Source organism: Hakea prostrata, chromosome 9 (assembly GCF_041222555.1).
Source record: "Hakea prostrata isolate BN-2017 chromosome 9, UWA_Hpros_2, whole genome shotgun sequence".
NCBI classification, from domain to species: domain Eukaryota; kingdom Viridiplantae; phylum Streptophyta; class Magnoliopsida; order Proteales; family Proteaceae; genus Hakea; species Hakea prostrata.
Window position 1 is genome coordinate 3,663,766 of NC_142608.1, and position 17,791 is coordinate 3,681,556.

General features: G+C 36.0%; 1 protein-coding gene across 1 annotated transcript; it reads left to right on the plus strand.

Annotated features, from left to right (window-relative positions):
* The first annotated feature begins 7,682 nt into the window (after positions 1–7,682).
* LOC149004117 (homeobox protein knotted-1-like LET6) lies at positions 7,683–16,204 on the plus strand. The gene is made up of 4 exons (XM_089168156.1): positions 7,683–8,503; positions 8,864–9,113; positions 14,680–14,924; positions 15,580–16,204. Exons 1-4 carry the CDS (start codon positions 8,207–8,209, stop codon positions 15,781–15,783), a joined length of 996 nt encoding a protein of 331 aa, XP_089024282.1. The 5' UTR covers positions 7,683–8,206; the 3' UTR covers positions 15,784–16,204.
* The last annotated feature ends 1,587 nt before the right edge of the window (positions 16,205–17,791 follow it).

Consider the following 17,791-nt stretch of genomic DNA (forward strand, 5'->3'; position numbering starts at 1 on the left):
AACTTGTGAAAGGATTGTATGTCCTCTTCTGGAAAGCAATGGGCTATTGGGTCTTTTCATCCTTTCCTTTCTAAGGATAAAAACCCCTGAGAGGGACATTAATCAGTCAATAGACCCTACTGGCATTTCCATATAAGTATGTTTGTTTCTTTGGCCATTTAGAGGTATCATTTGGTTGGGGTCATGGTTTTAGCTTAGAAACCGATAGGGTATCAGATCGATATCAATATAGATCACAACATCAACAGATTTTTTTTTGTTGGATTAAGAGCTTTCTATATACCGAGATGGGAATGAGAATATTAATGCCGTCAAATGTGTGTGAACCAAGACCTTCCAGTGGGTGATTAGGCCTTTAACTGCTTTACTAACCCACCATGGCAGCATCAACAGATTTACCATACGGGTCGATTTGTGAACGACCAATTATCAGTTAATTAAGTCTGATTACCAAACAGTAATTAATTTACTACAGCAGCATTGAAGAGGAGCAATTACTCTTAGAGGCAAAGCATGTGATTCAAGATGCTGTACATCTCTCATCTCATTTTGTTTCTTGTATCTTCCTATATGTCTTATATGTTTTAAGGGAGCAAAACTGCATTATTGACTCCTTCATGAAGGAGAGCTCTCTCTCTCACGTGTGACATTTTGGCCAATATTTGATCCTTAGTTTCTGGATATTTAGCCTGACAGGAGTGTTACACATTAGTTTTATAATTTGATACTTGTTCTACCTAAAAAAAAACAGCAAGGAAATGGTGGTTCATGTAAATCGATAGGTGATGGGGGGTATTTGAGATAAAATTATAAAGAGTTTGTTGTTTTCTGTTAGTCAGGTTTTGAATAATATGTTTGACTTTATCAAGCAAATTAACAAATCTGGGTTAGGATTTGAGCACACTAATCAGTATTCTTCATATTGAAAAGTTTGCATTGACTATTAAGCTTAGAAATCTGGGTTTTGGAACTCTAGAAGTCTAAACAATTAGATTTTGAGCATTAACCGTACCTTATTTGCTTCAAAAAATCCTAAAACTTCACCACCATAGTCATTGTTGATTGCTTGGTTAATGCTAGGTGGAGAAAAAGGGAAGCTAATTAACCTGACTTCTAGAGTTGTGGCAAAGTTGTGTAAATCCAAGCATCAAAGCATATGCAAATACTTCCAATAAGCAACAGCTAGATAAACCGAGTAAGCAAATCTTATTGAGGGAATCACACAAGAGTTTTGCATATTAATATATAAACTAGACTGGAGGGTTGACAACCAAGCCTTTCCCTATAAAAGAATTAATACGAAATTTATCTTGTTTTAGAACTTCATTATGCAAAGAGGACTATGTATGATTTTCCAATCCCAGCACTAGTTTTTGAAACTATGGTCTTGTTTGTCAACTTCAAAAGACCCACAAGAGGTCATACAAAGACCCCATTGAAAAATATGATAAAGACCCACTAACCGACCAACAGTGAACTCAAAGGGCCACACTTATTGGAAAGCAATTAAAGTAACACATAATTATTCTGTGACTTAAGTGCCATCAAGAGACTTGATAGCACTCTCACTGGGAAGCAATGCCAGACCACCAAAGCAAGCTTTAGATCATCAACTCTGGTTATTTATTTAGATGAGATTTCTTCCAATGGCATGATTCTTCGGAGTTTTATCCGATATATTTGTGACAAAAAAACTAACCATCAATTTCCCTTTAGATGAAGGACATGTATCCTTTATCTAAAACAAAATGGATGGTCACTTAATTAAAATTCTTGACTCCCCATAGCAGGAAATAATAACTAATAACACAATACAATAATCAAAGAGGCCCCAAGACCACTACTACCTCTTATGTAAAAAGGTAAAACAAAAAAAAACATAAAACTATTAGGTGCAAATATTGTTAGGTTTTGGTTTGTTTTGTATTTTACAGATTTATATAATTAAAGTTTGATTGTAATTGGCACAGAATTTGAGTCAATTGCTGATACATGAATATAATTATAATTATATAAAGATAAGGATTTTGAATTTTTCTATAAATAACTTTTATAGAATAACTTAGATGTGAAACATAGAGGTTTCCACAAAATAGTAAATCTTTTTCTGTCTAGTGAATTCAAGTATTTTTTTATTTTTTTTTTGGTAAATCAAAAGAGGAGATGCAGTAGCGGCGACCAAGTGCCCCCCGCTACGCAATGTTCGGACTTTTTATCAAGTGCGACCTATGCAAGCATTAGCCCTGTGCACTACTAGCGCAAGCACCAGCCCCGTCAGCGGAGCAAACTCAAGCAATTTTATCAAACTAGGTTAAATTGGGATGTTAAGTCCGAGCAAATCTTATCTTGTAGGCTTGTAGCTTCCTGGAATTGTGATCTGCAAGTTTGGATGGATGGAAATCTATGGAAAGCGGTGTCTCACTAGCTATAGCTTCACCAAAAAAAAAAAAAAACTCAGCTATAGCCTATAGAGACCTATATAGGCACAATGGCCCATACCTTAAAATCATCCACAAGGCCGGAGATTAGGCAATGAAAAGGAGAGATTGTCGGCCAAAAGAGCATCCATCCTATCCTATCAAACACCACCTTCGAGAAAATTGTATTTTAGTTTCTAGGGTTTCATGACTTCATCACTGTATGGTCTTTGGACTCTGTAGAATGTGGGACCCTCTCCCTCATACTAGACCAATGACCAATGACCACAAGACGCCACTTTACCTACTTTGTGATTGGGCAATTCATCATCTTTTGCTCATGTAAGATTATATGTGAGGGAGAGATGCATGTCTCTGTTGTGATGAGCATAGTTGGCTTAATGTCTCTTCAATGGCTTTCAAGTGGCTCTTTTTCTTTGATGATACTGTCAAATGGGGCTTCATGGATGTGATTCTTTCAATACAAATCAGTCATAACTCACAAACCTACAAGTCTGTCTCTCTCTCTCTCTCTGTCTGTGTGTCATGGGAAGTGATCTTCTCAACACAAATCAGTCATAAGTCTCCTATCTCTGAAACAAATCAACAGTAGGGGTCTCATATTTCAAACTGCTGAACAAAGAGAATGTTAGAAGTGTAAGTCAAGTCATGATACATAAATTTTGCCTTGGGCTCTTAAAGAAAGAAGATGAATTCAATTTTCACTTCTTGAAAGTAACCTAAACAAACTTTGCAAAGTGTGTTGTTTGGTATATTTTTACTCAGCCAAAAAGAAGTCTAGTTTTCCTTATGGGAACATATAGGAAGGATGAGCATCAATTTATCTTCGTTTTGATACAGATTCAAACAATGAATGACTGAGAGGACTGTGTGTCTGAGATTATTTAATAAAATGAGGAAGGCTTTCACTGTCACACTAAGATATAAAAAGACAATAAGAGGTGGGCTTTGTCTTCTCAGTTTTGGGTTCACACATCTGAAAGTGATGTCTGCGGTGAACCACCATGTCCACTCCCTCACCATTTTATGTGGATGTCATGAGTCTTGTGGCTTACCAAATCATGAATCTTTTTAATGATGCAGGTATCCATATATTCCATACTGAACTGATATGAAATTCTTAGTTGCTGACCATTCATTAATCAGGATTTTTATTAAGTTTCTAACTGTGTTTGGAGTCACTTCATGCTTATAATTAACAGTTAATTAATGTTCCACTCATACCAGAAAGCATATTAATCTTCATATCTTAAATGAATACTGTAAGAACCATCAGATGCCAAATAAATCTCCCCATTTTTCATTCTTTTCACTTTAATGACCGTCATTTCAAAAAATTTCTTACTTTCTTTTAAGTGGAATCATATGAATAGGGAGGTTAAAGGTTTAAACAATATTTTACAAGTCCCTAATAGTAAAAGTCAAGGTTTTGGATTTACAAATTAACTTGTTTAAGAATAGTTTAACAAAAGAAGAAGCTCATGATTGGGTTTGTCTTTAATTAGTGGTTAAGTAATTACATAAAAAGGAGATCAACTTTTTGATAATACCAAGACAAAAGTGATTATGAGATTAGCTGTTTTTTTTTAATTTGTTCATGTGGGTTTTTATTTTTTTTCCCCCCTGTGAACCTTTCTGTTTTGTCTCAAAATTCTTCTCCATGTCACATGAGGCATAGATGATAGAACCATGGACAAGACTTAAAGTAGGGAACCAGAAAAGCTTGGATAGCTTCACCTCCCATTGTCCTCCACCTGAGAAGCAGCAGAATCGTCTCTCTGACCTTCTCTTTGACGTATCTTTACTTATACAGATTCGTATAACTGATGGACTTGAGCTATCAGCATCATATGCTCTCTTTCCTTCTCTCTATCTTTCTCGTATCTTAAGAAGAGAAAATCCTCAGAAACTCTACCATCTGGGTTTTTTATGATTTGCTCCTTTATTACAGGTTCCATTCTTATTGTTCAGCATTTAAGCTCTCTGACTCAGATTCGCATAAATAATCAGAATTGTAAATTTGATTGAAGCGACGTGGAATTTAATATACGTATGCAGTAGTGGGCATATGCTTCGGTTCTTCAGGAACATGAAAATGTCTTTGTTTCAACTTGTAATGTGAAGGGTAGTGCTCCAGCCATGAATGCTGGTTCCCCGATTCTATACGTTTAGCTTATAGGATATAGCCTAAGAAATTTAAAAATAAAAAATATTAAAAAAGACTGACCCAAGCCAACTGATATGACCCAAGCCAATACTTAGCATGCGATGATCTTAAGGAAGACTTAGTCACCAAAAATTTTGGTGTAATCAAACAAATCTTACCCTTCCCCACAATAAAAAAGGCCAAACAAATAAATAGGCGATAGGAAGTCTCTCTAAATAGACACTACAGAAAGAAATTTTGGATTTGACATTTACTAAACTAAATTAATTAAGATCAGTCATCAAATTAATAAATCAGGTTAAATCAGGTTTGCGACTTTTTTAGATATTGACCTAAAGGAAATCTTTATAATGGCTCAAAACTATTTCCCTATTGAAATCATATACAGTTGTGCTTTACCAAGCTCAAGCTTCAAAGTTAAGTATCACATTTGGCTTGACTCATCACTCATGTTTGCTAGCTCATATGGATTAGTTGCATATTTGATCATGGATACAAAGGGATGGAAATAATGATTTCAAAATTTTTTTCTCTTTTTTTTTTTTTTTGCCATGCTTATTGTGTGTGTCATATTTATCTCAAACACAAAAACTACAACTCAACACAATATGACTCAAACTGATCCGCATGACTCAAACCAATTAGTAGATCCCGGTTCAATTAAAGATTCCACATCAATCCTTTATTTCAAAGGACATAACCTCACAAACTTGTGCTAGAGTGCATGATTTACCAGAACACTACCACATGTTCCTTTCCTTCCATATGTGATACAGTGTTGCAGCAAATGCCAACCTTGATCACTATTCCAGTCCCAGAAAATAATATGAACCCATAGGCGCCTATATGAATGGGTATTTTTATCATTCCATTTTACCTACATAAGAATTAAAGTAAGAAATAAACCATAAACATGAGAGAGATATGATTAAGCAAATGTTAAATTTATTTGATTTGGTGAATGAGAATTTTATGTGGAATCATTTGGGTGCTTTCTGATCGGTAATCAGATGCCCTCATTAAGGGTTGGGCTGCTTTATGTGAATGATGGTTTTTATCAATCAAACAAAGGTTTTGACCTCTCAATGATTAAAATCCCAAATAAAGCTTTGTTTTAAAGAGAGAAGAAGGGATTTGAAATTAGATTTGGGACCTACTGTAGTTAACCTTCCATGATCATTTTCATAGAGAAGGATAAACGAACATTGGTAAAACTTATAAAAGAATACAACAAAGAAAAGAACCACCAGATTGAAGGAGAATAAACTACAGAAGGAAATCACAAGCAGAGGTGACTTTACAGGTCTATCTTGTTTTCCTTTCCTGGTACATTGCTGGTGAAATTAAAGCCTTGTGACGACCATCAAAAGAGACATAGAACTTAATTTTCCAATAGATGTTAGATGGATTTGACCATATCTCATGTTCATCTCTAACCAAATATGATGGATGACAACATGAAAAGACCTGTATGCTAATAGCATCACACGAACTTCCTTAACTCTAAAATAAGAGAGAAACTTGGGAATGTGATCATGGAAGAGCTGGTCTGTGGGTGGTGTCTCCAGAAACCATTTGGGTTTGGTCTAATACTTTTTTGGTGCTTGTCTTGGAAAGAAGCCAATCCTAATAGGGAATATAACTTGCAAAAACTTGAAAGAACTTGAAGACTCTGTAGAAACCATGATGCATGCTATATTGCTTTTGGTGTAAATGTTCTTTCACCATTGAGAAGGAAATCCCAGAGTCTAATTAACGGTTAGCTGGGTGGTTACTGTTGTATTCCCCCCCCCCCCCCATCAGTTGAAGGCCTAAAGTGAAATAGTTAGTCTACCCGTGTGTTTTGATTTTTGTTCTATTACAAAATCATTTACAAGATGCTGCTTTGATGAGGACTACATAAACAAAGACGTGTGTGTGAAGTTTCAGGAATATATCCATCAAAGTTTTTTCCAAAACAAACATCTTGTCACTTCTTACACATATTTCCATTGGGAACTTGTGTAATGCTAATTTGAAAAAGAGAAAAAGAAATGGGTTAAAAATGAAAGGTTGCAAAACTAAACTACAGCCACCTATTCTTTTTTTTTGGTAAGAGCCACCTATTCAACTCATGGATCATGGAAGTGTTGTTTAATCTCTAGATTTGTAAGAAAAGATGGTAACTTTTTCCTCTTATAATTTTGATTAGTACAAAGGCTTTTCACCCTAAAAAGGTAACTCTTAAGTAAACCAAGAAGGCCTTCAGGCAGGTTTAGTTGTCAACCATACCAAGAAATCTGTTTTTGTAAGAAAATAACCTTTCTCCTGCTCTTTGTTTTATCTGATTATGGTAAACCTTTTTTACCCAAAACGGGAAATTCTAAATGACACAAGAAGGGCTTGTGACATTTTGTAGGGTTATATATAAACAAAGGACATAAAATTAAATGTTCAAAAGTTGCACGCCAACCAACCCTAATTCGAAGTATAGACCTATATAGGTGTTACAGCTCTTCTCGGTAATAAGGCAAGAGACTTAGATGACTATTTTACCTACAACCCATGGCTAACAAAACCCTAAGATTGCAGGTAGAGAAGATTCCCGGGATTTGGTCAGGAACAACCCATGAGTCCCAATCTTCTCTTCTTTTTTTTTTTTTGTTGGGGGTGAAAAGTGAAAACCTATGAATCTTTATCTCGTGAAGCTTTAACCACAGTCTCACACTACTTCCTATCTTCCTAACCTTAACAATGAAGTAGCTGTGTTGCACTGTTCTGAACTGCAGTTCTCTCTCTCTCACTGTGTATAGGAGGAAGGGGGGTAGCTGGAACCCAGCAGGTGGACTCGTGGACTAATAGGTAACCAGGGATTGAGATTACCAGATGAAAGAGGAATAGAGACATTCGGACTGTCCCACTAACTTTACCAGCCTCTTTATTTTTTTACTACTTTTTTCACAATCAATAATTAAATATCACAGAGAATAATAGGAGAGAGGACGAGAAGCTAAGAATGAGAAGACGACAGGCGTTCCTCGATTAAATCGTCTATTCTTTCCTCCTTTCTCTGTTTTTCTACCTGTTATAGCAGAGAGCATCAGTGACACTGCAACAAGAGTAGACCAGGGGAGAGGGTTTTAGGGTTTTCATCATCTCGGGAAGGAAAGTTTGCAGGCAATGGGCGCAGGATAACATGGAGCACTCTTTCTTCTTTCCTGTTTCACTTGGATGCCCCGCGTGCGTTCTGCGTCACTAATAAGGCCAATTCATCTCTCTCTCTCTCAGTTCTCACTGTTCATGCTCAGAGAAAGAAAGGGTGGGGAGAAAAATTATAAAAGAGAGAGCTAAATTATCCCATTTCCAAAGAAACCCTGAATCTGAATCTGTTTTTTCTTTTTTGTTCACATACAGTGCGATGAAAGCAGAGACCCAACGGCCCCCCGTTACTGACTGCCACTTCTTAGGATTTTCTGTAAGAAGACTGAAAACTGTGTAGCATGAAACCCGGGAGAGATCTTGACACCCACAAGAGAACATAAAAGAAGAGGAGCACAAGAGAGAACAAAAAGAAAAAAAAGAGTATTTATTTATTACCAGAGAAGAAGAGAGAGAGAAAGGGATGGAAGGTGGCTGTGGTAGTAGCAATTCATGTTTGATGAGTTTTGGAGATAATAGTGGAAATGGGTTTTCTTCCATGATGATGCCTCCCATCTCTACTCCTGTTAATGCCGAAACAAGTAATCTCTTCCTTCCTCGCAACCACCATGGAAGTTCTAGTGGAAATTATTTCATGGAGAACGACAACAACAATAGCAACAACGAGAGTGGCAGCAGCAGTGGTTGTTCTCTCAGAAATAAGATCATGTCTCATCCTCACTATCCTCGTCTGTTGGCTGCCTACGTCAACTGTCAAAAGGTGATGAAGATAGAATTTTACTCAGAGACCAAAACCGAGTTCCAATAACCTGTCTTTCTTGCTGGAAAAACAGAAGAAAAATGTCATATTTTTCATCTCTTCGTCCAAAGATTGCGTTCCACAGAAAGCAAAAACTAGATTCTTGACATGCTGAAACCGTTATCAACCCTCTTTCCTCTAATTCTTGTGGTCCTAAGATAGAGACCCTTTGACCTAAAACAATATAAATACTGAAGCCTCGCCGATATCCATTAACAAAAAGCTCTTTCTCTCTTGTTCCTTGATGGAAACATGGAAAGAACAGTGGAAATTTATGTGTCTGAACCAACTGACCTAATATGTGATATTGAAATGCAACAGGTGGGAGCGCCACCTGAAGTGGTGGCCAAGTTAGAGGAGGCTTGTGCGTCTGAGGCTGCCTTGGCTCGAAGTGGGAGATCAGGTTGCTTAGGAGAAGACCCAGCACTAGATCAGTTCATGGAAGCCTACTGTGAAATGCTCACTAAATATGAGCAAGAGCTCACCAAGCCCTTTAAAGAAGCTATGATGTTCCTCACAAGCATTGAGTGTCAATTCAAGGCGCTCACTGTATCTTCCTCTGCAGATTCTGGTGATGATACCACCTTCTCCTCACAATATTGTGTGTTTATATTTGAAGGCTAGGTAACTGTGTTAGTGGTTTTTGGTGTTGTATTAAAATATTAAGCTTCTTGCAAATCATGCCCGTGCATGTAGGCATATTCTTAAATCAGACTAATGCGTTTCATTTTGAAAATAAAAAATCATTAACAGGTTATAGTATTACATATATAATATTTAATGCATTAGGCAGTTGAGAGTAGTTTATTCATATATATATATAGTTTGATTATCATCTCGGTTCTCAGGGTCGTATGAAATCCTAACTGCTTTTTTCTTTTCTTTTTTTTTTTTTTTTTTTGGGGGGGGGGGGTTTAGTTTAGATATCTAACTGGTTTCATCTGTTTATAGGGACTGAAAATGGAGAATGAATATGAAACTAGAGCTCTCTCGGGTGAATGGATAAAAATGCTTCCATGTTTAGGATTTCTAGAATAGGTGAATAACAGATAAAAGGATCGAGATGGGTAAAGGGATAGGGAGAGATTTGTTTAACTAGTGAGTTCCAGTCTGTGGGACGATACGCTTTCTTGAAAGACGTTTTATGGAAGACAGTGATAGTGCAAGATTGCAAGTCTAGAAATATTGGTTCAACTCTTGGTTTTACAGGCTTTTTGTGTTTGTTTTGCCTTCTTTTTCTTTTTCTTTCTTTTATTTTTATATTTATTTTTGGAAGGGGGGGGGGGCAGTGATTTTGAAATTGCTCTTTCATTTGAAGTTAGCATCTCTTTGAAATGACAATTGATTCAGAAAATTTTCAACCTTTTGCACATAAATGAGATCATTTTACCCTAAATTTATGTGTAGTTGTCCTCTTAGGCTGCACATTATTTCCCTTGTCTTTATCAAAAATGCTTATAGCTGTTGTGGTCTTTGGTTCTTAGAGCTTGATATTGTGACTGGTGCATAATATTACGAGCATACCAAGAAAGCAATGACAAGATTTCAAGGAGATGACCTGCCTAGTTATGATTAACAGACTAGTGCCATTTCCTCTATTTATTATATATTATTTTCGGAGCTTTTTTCGGAGAAGGGAAAAGGAGAGGGATGAGGTTTGTGGTTGTAATCCTTTAGTTGATGTTGGTTTTAGACCTTCATAATGAGATTGATGGGTCTCAAATTATGAAGGAAAAATCACATTTTGAAGCTTCTTAGAAAATTACTGGCCTACCATAGTAAAAGATGATAACAAAAGAGAAGGGCCTATGTTTCTCATCATGATTGTTTCCAGTTTGTTCTTGTGCTAATCTAATCTGTATCTCTAAGACCAATCAAGATAAGTTAAAGATTCGAGTGCTTGGTGTCTTTAGTTCTAATTTACATTGAATACGCAATAGTTTGTAATTGCAGGTCTAAGCCAGTTCTTTTTATCATTTACTTCATTTCTTAAATATTTTTTTGCTAACTTATGTTTTCTTTTCTCTTTTACATGGTTGTAGAAATTTTGGTACTAGCCCCATCTTAAATGATGTCCTGGAGAGATGTAAGTTACCAAAAAAAATTGGGGAGATTGAATGTTTGAAAAGAAATTTCCTTCTTTCTGCTCGGACAAATGCAATGCAGACTGTACCTTGAGGAAATTACGACCTAAAGTCCCTTAATTACTCTCTGATGCTTCAACCAGCTATTTTAGTTTCCCTAACAAGGGAAACAAATTAATTAGAACTCTTGACCCTGAAAATTCCATCCATGCATGCTTTGTTATAAGCAACCCCCTTAGGTTCAAAATCTGGTATCAATCAGTTTTGTTGGAGTATTTCTCAGGCCATGTGATATATTTCAAAATTCATGGCAATTTTTTTCCAAGAAAAACTACAAATTCTGTTTATTATACTTTAATATTGAATATCTGCTTATTTACAAACCAATTTTCTCTCTGTGCACAAAAAGAATTTGTCAACCTTGAAGGGAAAATATTGATGGAAAACTAGGGTTGCATCAATTTTAAATTTTAAAAGAATATATAGGCATAAATGTTTGACCTTCTTTGAATACAAATTTTTATTATTATAATCAATATCATGATCTTTAGCTGTTATTGATGATGATACGAAAGCTAGGTTGCATCAATTTCATCAACTTTGTGTTATACTAGTCCATATTTTTGTCATTAACTAAAATTACCTTAATAGAAATTGGTGAGGAGAGACATGCATAACTTATATCTTATATCAAATATGACCTTGGTCCTTGAATGGAGCTGAGTTGTTGTTGAAACATGTTGGCAATTCTTACAACTTGTCATCTATTTTTAAAGAAAAAATTAGAACCTCCCCCCCCCCCCCCCCCCAAACTAGTAGGTGTAGCTTATGTTAAATTTTATCTTTATTTTTTGGTTGAGGGCTATGTTAAGCTTCATTGAAGACATTTTCTCATGGTTTTATGTTCTTCATCGAATCCTGAGTTTATCTTGCTATCATTTGGATTATTTCTTTCTCTACCAACAAAATGGCACAGAGCTGTTTAGTGTTTGGGTTTAGATTTTTCTTGCTCTTGGATCCTTTGTTTTTTAGATGCTTATTACTTTATGTCATTTTTTCCATGTAAGCAAGATCAAGTAGATATGCTGATCGATGATTTTAGCTTTCAAGCATTGTAAGATCTAGTTCTTAATTAGTATTTTCTTAAAAGGGAAAGACAGAAACAATTAGTGCTTGCTGCAATTGGCGGCAGTTAGATTAGATATTTAATTAAGCTTGTTCCATCAGATGACACACTGGTAGTGTTTAACTGATGAAGTCCATCAATAAATTCAGATTCCTTTGGAGATTGGATAACCATATTTATTAGGTGTTCTAAAGATTCAGCTAAATATAGTTGAGTCATAGTATTAGGAAAAGATTGGTGAATGTGCTTAGGGAAAAAATCATTGGGAAAAGGAAAAGATATAGTGTTGCATTTAAGCCATCAAGATCTGAGTTATTCGCTCCAATATTTTTAGTTCTTATTTAGTTGTGTTTGAATCCTGAAAGATGTCAAAAGGAGACACTAAGAAATCATGAACAAGGACATAAACAAATAGCAAGAACATAAAGATTCAATGTGGTACACACACTAGCATGTTGTGCTACTTCCATAGGTGAAGAACTTTCACCATGTAGGAAGAATATTACAAGACACCTTTCAACCAATCGCCAGAAGAGTGTTACAACAACTCTCATCAAAACCCTAAAGTGAAATTCTCAAATTATAGTGTCACTTAATAAGAGGACATAGGGTACATATTTCAGAGTTTGATCAGGTAAAAGGGTCAAGCCATCAGATAGGGCCAAAAAAGCCATCACGAAGAAAAAATATATTGGTTCCTAGAGGATATATAGCCTTTATTTGACTCACTTAAATGGTTATGTGGATTCTTTAATGTATCTGGGTGTTTTATCCTCTGATGGCTAAAGTAACTTTTTAGAATCTCTATCTCGTATGCAACCTCTGCTGAGTTAGTTCTGTTCTCAGACTTTTCTGCTTCCAAATTGAATTAGTTATGGTAATTGTGAAGTGTGCAATCAGAGGCAGAACTACATTGGGGCCGGTCCCCCAATTTCTGAAAATTTTGCTTCTTTTCATTAATTTTTCCATTTTTTCCTCTTTCCACTTGTGAAATATCATTATTGCCCCCTCCCCCCGTATTGAGAATAGTTTTTAAAGGGAAAGATAACAGGTATAAATGTCATTATCAATAACTGTCCATGGTTTACAATTGAGACCCTATATTTAAGAAAGAAATAGTTAATTCCTAATTAGAACTAACTCCTCAATCCCAAAAATGCCTCTCTATTTATTCTCTCGTCTTTCCTCTACTCTTTCTTCATGCATGGCTTAGGGAAAGCCTGAAAAAGGTCAGAGTTCCTTCCTAAATCTTCTTCACAGTTAGGTATTCTCTCTCTTTCTCAGTTTTTTTCTTCTCTCTCTTGATTTTTTTCTTTTTGTTTGATTATATGTTGTCTCTTTTTCTTAATTTTTCTGTTATTCTTTTTATTTGATTTTATACTGTAAATGAAGTATCTATAATTTTTAGGGTAACTAATTACCATGATTGGTTTGGTTTTTATGTTGTCTTCAATGTTAAAATCATATGTTTTTTTTATATATGAAAGAAAACATTCATGAAAACTTAAAAAGAGTTATTCTATGAGATATTATTCTTGTTAGCCCTCCTTGTGCTTTAATTTACCTTTATTTTTGTAAGGGTATAAATGTTATTATTAATAATTTATCTATATATTTTAATGTGTGGGCTCACCACTGAATATCGATACAATAATTCAAAGATGGGACCCCCAGTGGGCCCCACATGGGTCCACACATGATGTATGATGAAATGCGTCATTGCTTCCCCAGTGGGGAGAGGTGATCCGGATTCTCATTAGTCATCCCCCTCCCCCCCAAATGTTGAATCCGGGTTCTGCCCCTGTGTGGAATGCTGTTTTTAGTTAAGTTTCTGCAGTTTGTTTGTCTAGTTGTTTTTTGGTCCTTGTTGAAAATCTGGGAAATGTTGTTTCATCTGTTTAATGAATATACTGTAAGTTAGATTTTACACTAAAATGGTATCTGGGTGTTATAAGAGTTCTTAGACAACTATTATTTCCACATTGACATCTTTGAACAACACAAGGGATAGAGGAGGGTTGTCTAGTCCTATACCTAAATCAGTTTGTGAAGTTCTTTTTGGAAATTAGTATCTTTTTTATTTAATCTCTGAAAAATTTTATTCATACTTGGAAGAGGAGGGATGTGCTAGGTTGTTCTACCTTGATGAATATGACACTGATTAAAAAGTTTTGAGACTAGTTCATGCATACTGATCTAATCTGATATAATAATCCTGATCTTCCTTACTGATTCTAGTCAAGGCTGGGTTGAGATAAATATTAATCTCATAGCATACACCAATATCATTTGTAGTTGGCTCACAATCGACTCTACATACCCATTGTAATCATCTTACCTATGCAAGTTTGCTGGTTTCCTTCATCTCATTCAAAATTCAGAGTTGTCCCAGTTTCTTGGACCCTATACCCATGATTCAACCGTTACATCTATTGTATGATTTGATAAGTTACGGTAGCTGCTAGTTTAACAACCAAACTTGCTAATTTTGTATTCGCAATGGTTATAAATGTTAATCAAGAATACTATTTATTGGTTTATGTTCTGAACACAAAAACTTAAGTAAATAAATGTGAGATCGTTTATGGGTATCTGATTCAGAAGAGAATCTTGAGTGGTCAGAAGCAAGGGTAATGTAGATTTTTCAGTTACTGACTGGTCCCGTGTTTAGACCAGAAAAAGGAAAAAAAGGAAAAGAGAGAGAGGGAGAAATTGCAAATGTGATTTCTAGCTGTTGAGTAAATGTTTTTGTATTTAAGTTGGTCGTCCTTTGTTGCATTCTTTTGTGATTGCTTTGATTCCAGTGGAGTTAGCACGCTGTTCTCTCTTTGAGGGGTTGAATATTCATGCACTCTTTATGCATATGTATGTTGGAGTGTACCCCATTTCTTTGCTTACTCTACATGATTGCTGTCCCTTGTCATTAGGTCGTGGTGTGGCATCAGATCATAATGGATCATCGGACGAAGAGGCTGATGCAAGTGAAAATTTCATTGATCCTCAAGCTGAAGATAAGGAACTAAAGGGTCAGCTCTTGCGCAAGTACAGTGGGTATCTGGGCAGTCTCAAGAAGGAGTTTCTGAAGAAGAGGAAGAAAGGGAAGTTACCAAAGGAAGCTAGACAGCAATTGCTTGACTGGTGGAACCGACACTATAAATGGCCTTACCCCTCGGTATGTAACTTACAATTTTAATTCTAAATTTAAAAGCAACTGTTCAGTATTCAATATGCTTCTTTTGGTTCATTAATCTCTTGTTTGGATCAGATGTAGGTTGCTGATCAGAAGTATATGAAATGAATCTCATGGGCTGTGCCCATTGATGTACTTCTGGGGGCACATGTATGATGTCATTGGCATGCTAGTTACCGGCTACCTTTTTCAGTCTTGCAAACATTTTGAGCTAGCTCCAGTCTGATAAAGTTACATAGTGTCTATTTTATTTCAGGGGGGGTACTTGCATAAGTTTGCCTTGGTATTGTGTTTATACCATCATATTAAATGATCCCGGTCGTTTGATTTCTGTTCATATAATGCATACATCTCTAGTTTCTGGTTGGGCTGGTTTGATGGCTCTATACAAATTTGCAGTTTCTGATCCCTCTGATCCCTTTCTTGATCATCCCCTACCCTATTATGATCAACACCACCGAGCTTTCTTAGTTCTGCATTTGGTCAGTGGTAGAAGAATTGAATCAACTACCTAGCTTTCTTAATTCTGCATTTGGTCAGTGTAGAGTCTTTTAAGTTTTCTTTTGTTTTTCAGAATACTAGTCCCTACTTGTATGGTTATACATGAGAGATTGAGACATGTTTCATGTGGGTACAGGAATCACAGAAGCTGGCACTGGCAGAGTCAACAGGTCTGGATCAGAAGCAGATAAACAACTGGTTTATCAATCAAAGGAAGCGCCACTGGAAACCTTCTGAAGAGATGCAATTTGTGGTGATGGATGCAGCACATCCACCCTACTTCATTGACAATGTTATGGGCAATCCTTTCCCAATGGATTGCATGCCTACCCTGCTCTAAAAATGTTGACTTGGATCTTAAAGCCCATTTGCTTAGCTAATTAAATAAAAAAAGAAAAAAAAACTGCATTACAAGTGTACTAATTAATTTCATACAGAAAACCCAGAAACTATTTAGTCATAACCATGATGACCATTGAATGATCCGGTTCTCCTGGGTTTCATATTTTGTTTCTAGGGAGCTCTAGGCATTATGGTTAATACAGTATTCTTGTGGTGGACACATGAAAGAATTGCTTCTTTTTTGTTTAATTTACCGAAGTGTTAGGGTTATTTGAGTGTAAAATCAAATGTGCGTGCGTGGGTTTTCGGTTCTTTCATGGTTAATGTGTTATTAGGGTTTCGGTAGTCTTTCGGTCTTTCCTTTCTACTTCGAGTGTTTAGCTAAAGTGGTGAGATACTACCTTTCTTTTTGTCAGTGATGCTTTCTAGATGAAACGCTGGAAAACAGTGATTTACCTTGTAATTGAGACGACAGATCGATAGCAATAGTGAGAACATTTCACTTTCTGGACATCTGTTTCTAGTAGAGATTGGATTCATTGTAAAGATTGCGACCTAACCGGGTGTTGGCTGAGAAATGGTTGCTTTTGTCTTTTGTTCTTATTATCTTTTTGCAGGTTTGCTTTTCTTTCTTTCTGGGTTCGCATTCCAATTTGTTGCTGCTCGTGGAATTGACTGATGGTTACGCCATTGTTGGTGGACGCAAAGCTTATTATTACGAGGGACAAGAATTCCCTGCAACGACCAAAATACTACCATAGTACCATGTCAGTGTGAGTCGAATTCATATTGGCTGTGGAAACTGACACTGTCAACACAGTTCTGATACGTACATGTTGTCGAAATGTTGTCTCCATTTCGACTCTTTAACAGAACGCTTCAACTTAGGTATGCTTTCAAATTTCGACCTTCGCGGTTTCACTTTCACCTTCGTTTTAGGGTTTCAATACTACCGTTAGCGTGTGCAGAAACTTTGGCACGTTATCGATAACGATTGATACATCTAGCAAAGGCCCAATGGCTCTTTGTTGGATTTCTCACCAGATTAGTTAGTTGTTGAAAACCCAAGCCCAGTCTGGCCTTGCTGGGCTTTGGGCTTTGGGCTTTGGGCTTTGGGCCTTGGGCTTTGGGCTTTGGGCCTTGGGCTTTGGGCCTTTGGCCTTAGTGTTAATAAATGTAATCTGCTACTCCGTCACATATAAACTTGCTAAAGAAGGATAATTCTCTCACTTCCTATACTTGCTCTCTATTTACTATAACTCTTTTTTCTTATATTTCACTTCTAATTCTCCCAAACAATGAACTAAGGATGTCGATGTTGTTAATTATGTGTTTTATTATGTGTATCGATACCGTTTTACCATACTGAACTGCTCCGTTTAAACCACACTGTTTTCAAATTCAGTACGGTATGTTTCGGTTTGATGTAGCATACCGTTTGTTTGTACTGAATCATATACCAAAATTATATCGTACCGAATTTGACACCATTATATCTAGTTTGGGTTGGGCCAAATTTAAGGCCCAGTCCATCTTGGCATTACCCTTGGGTTGGGCCCAATTTAACTTGACATTACTCCTGAGATGGACCCAATTGTTAAGAGAAAAAGGAAAAAAAGACTTCAAACTAAAAAAGCTTAGATTTAAAGTATATTGCATGAAAAATATAAGTATATTGTTCTTCTTTTTTTTTTTTTTTTGGTAAATTATTGTTCTTCTTCTTCATATATTGTAAATCTGAATAGTTAAAAAATACTAACTAAAAGACCATATTACAAAATCAATACCATAAACACTTTTAGGTTGTAAGTAAAGAAGATTAGAATAATGGGTTTTTTTATACCAAAACTATATCGTACCATATACCGAACCGTACTGACTTTATATCGAAAACCCTTTTTAAAGATATCATTCTCATCCTGTATCTTATAAATTCGATGTAGTATGGTTTTGGTATGAAATCCGTATGGTATCTTACCGAATTGACACCCTTAGTCATTCTATCT

Excerpts from the sequence above, each read along its gene's own strand:
- LOC149004117 (XM_089168156.1), top strand. The coding sequence starts at position 8,207 with ATGGAAGGTGGCTGTGGTAGTAGCAATTCATGTTTGATGAGTTTTGGA. Across the intron at positions 8,504-8,863 it reads CCTACGTCAACTGTCAAAAG|GTGGGAGCGCCACCTGAAGT; the intron begins GTGATGAAGATA and ends GAAATGCAACAG. Across the intron at positions 14,925-15,579 it reads ATAAATGGCCTTACCCCTCG|GAATCACAGAAGCTGGCACT; the intron begins GTATGTAACTTA and ends ATGTGGGTACAG.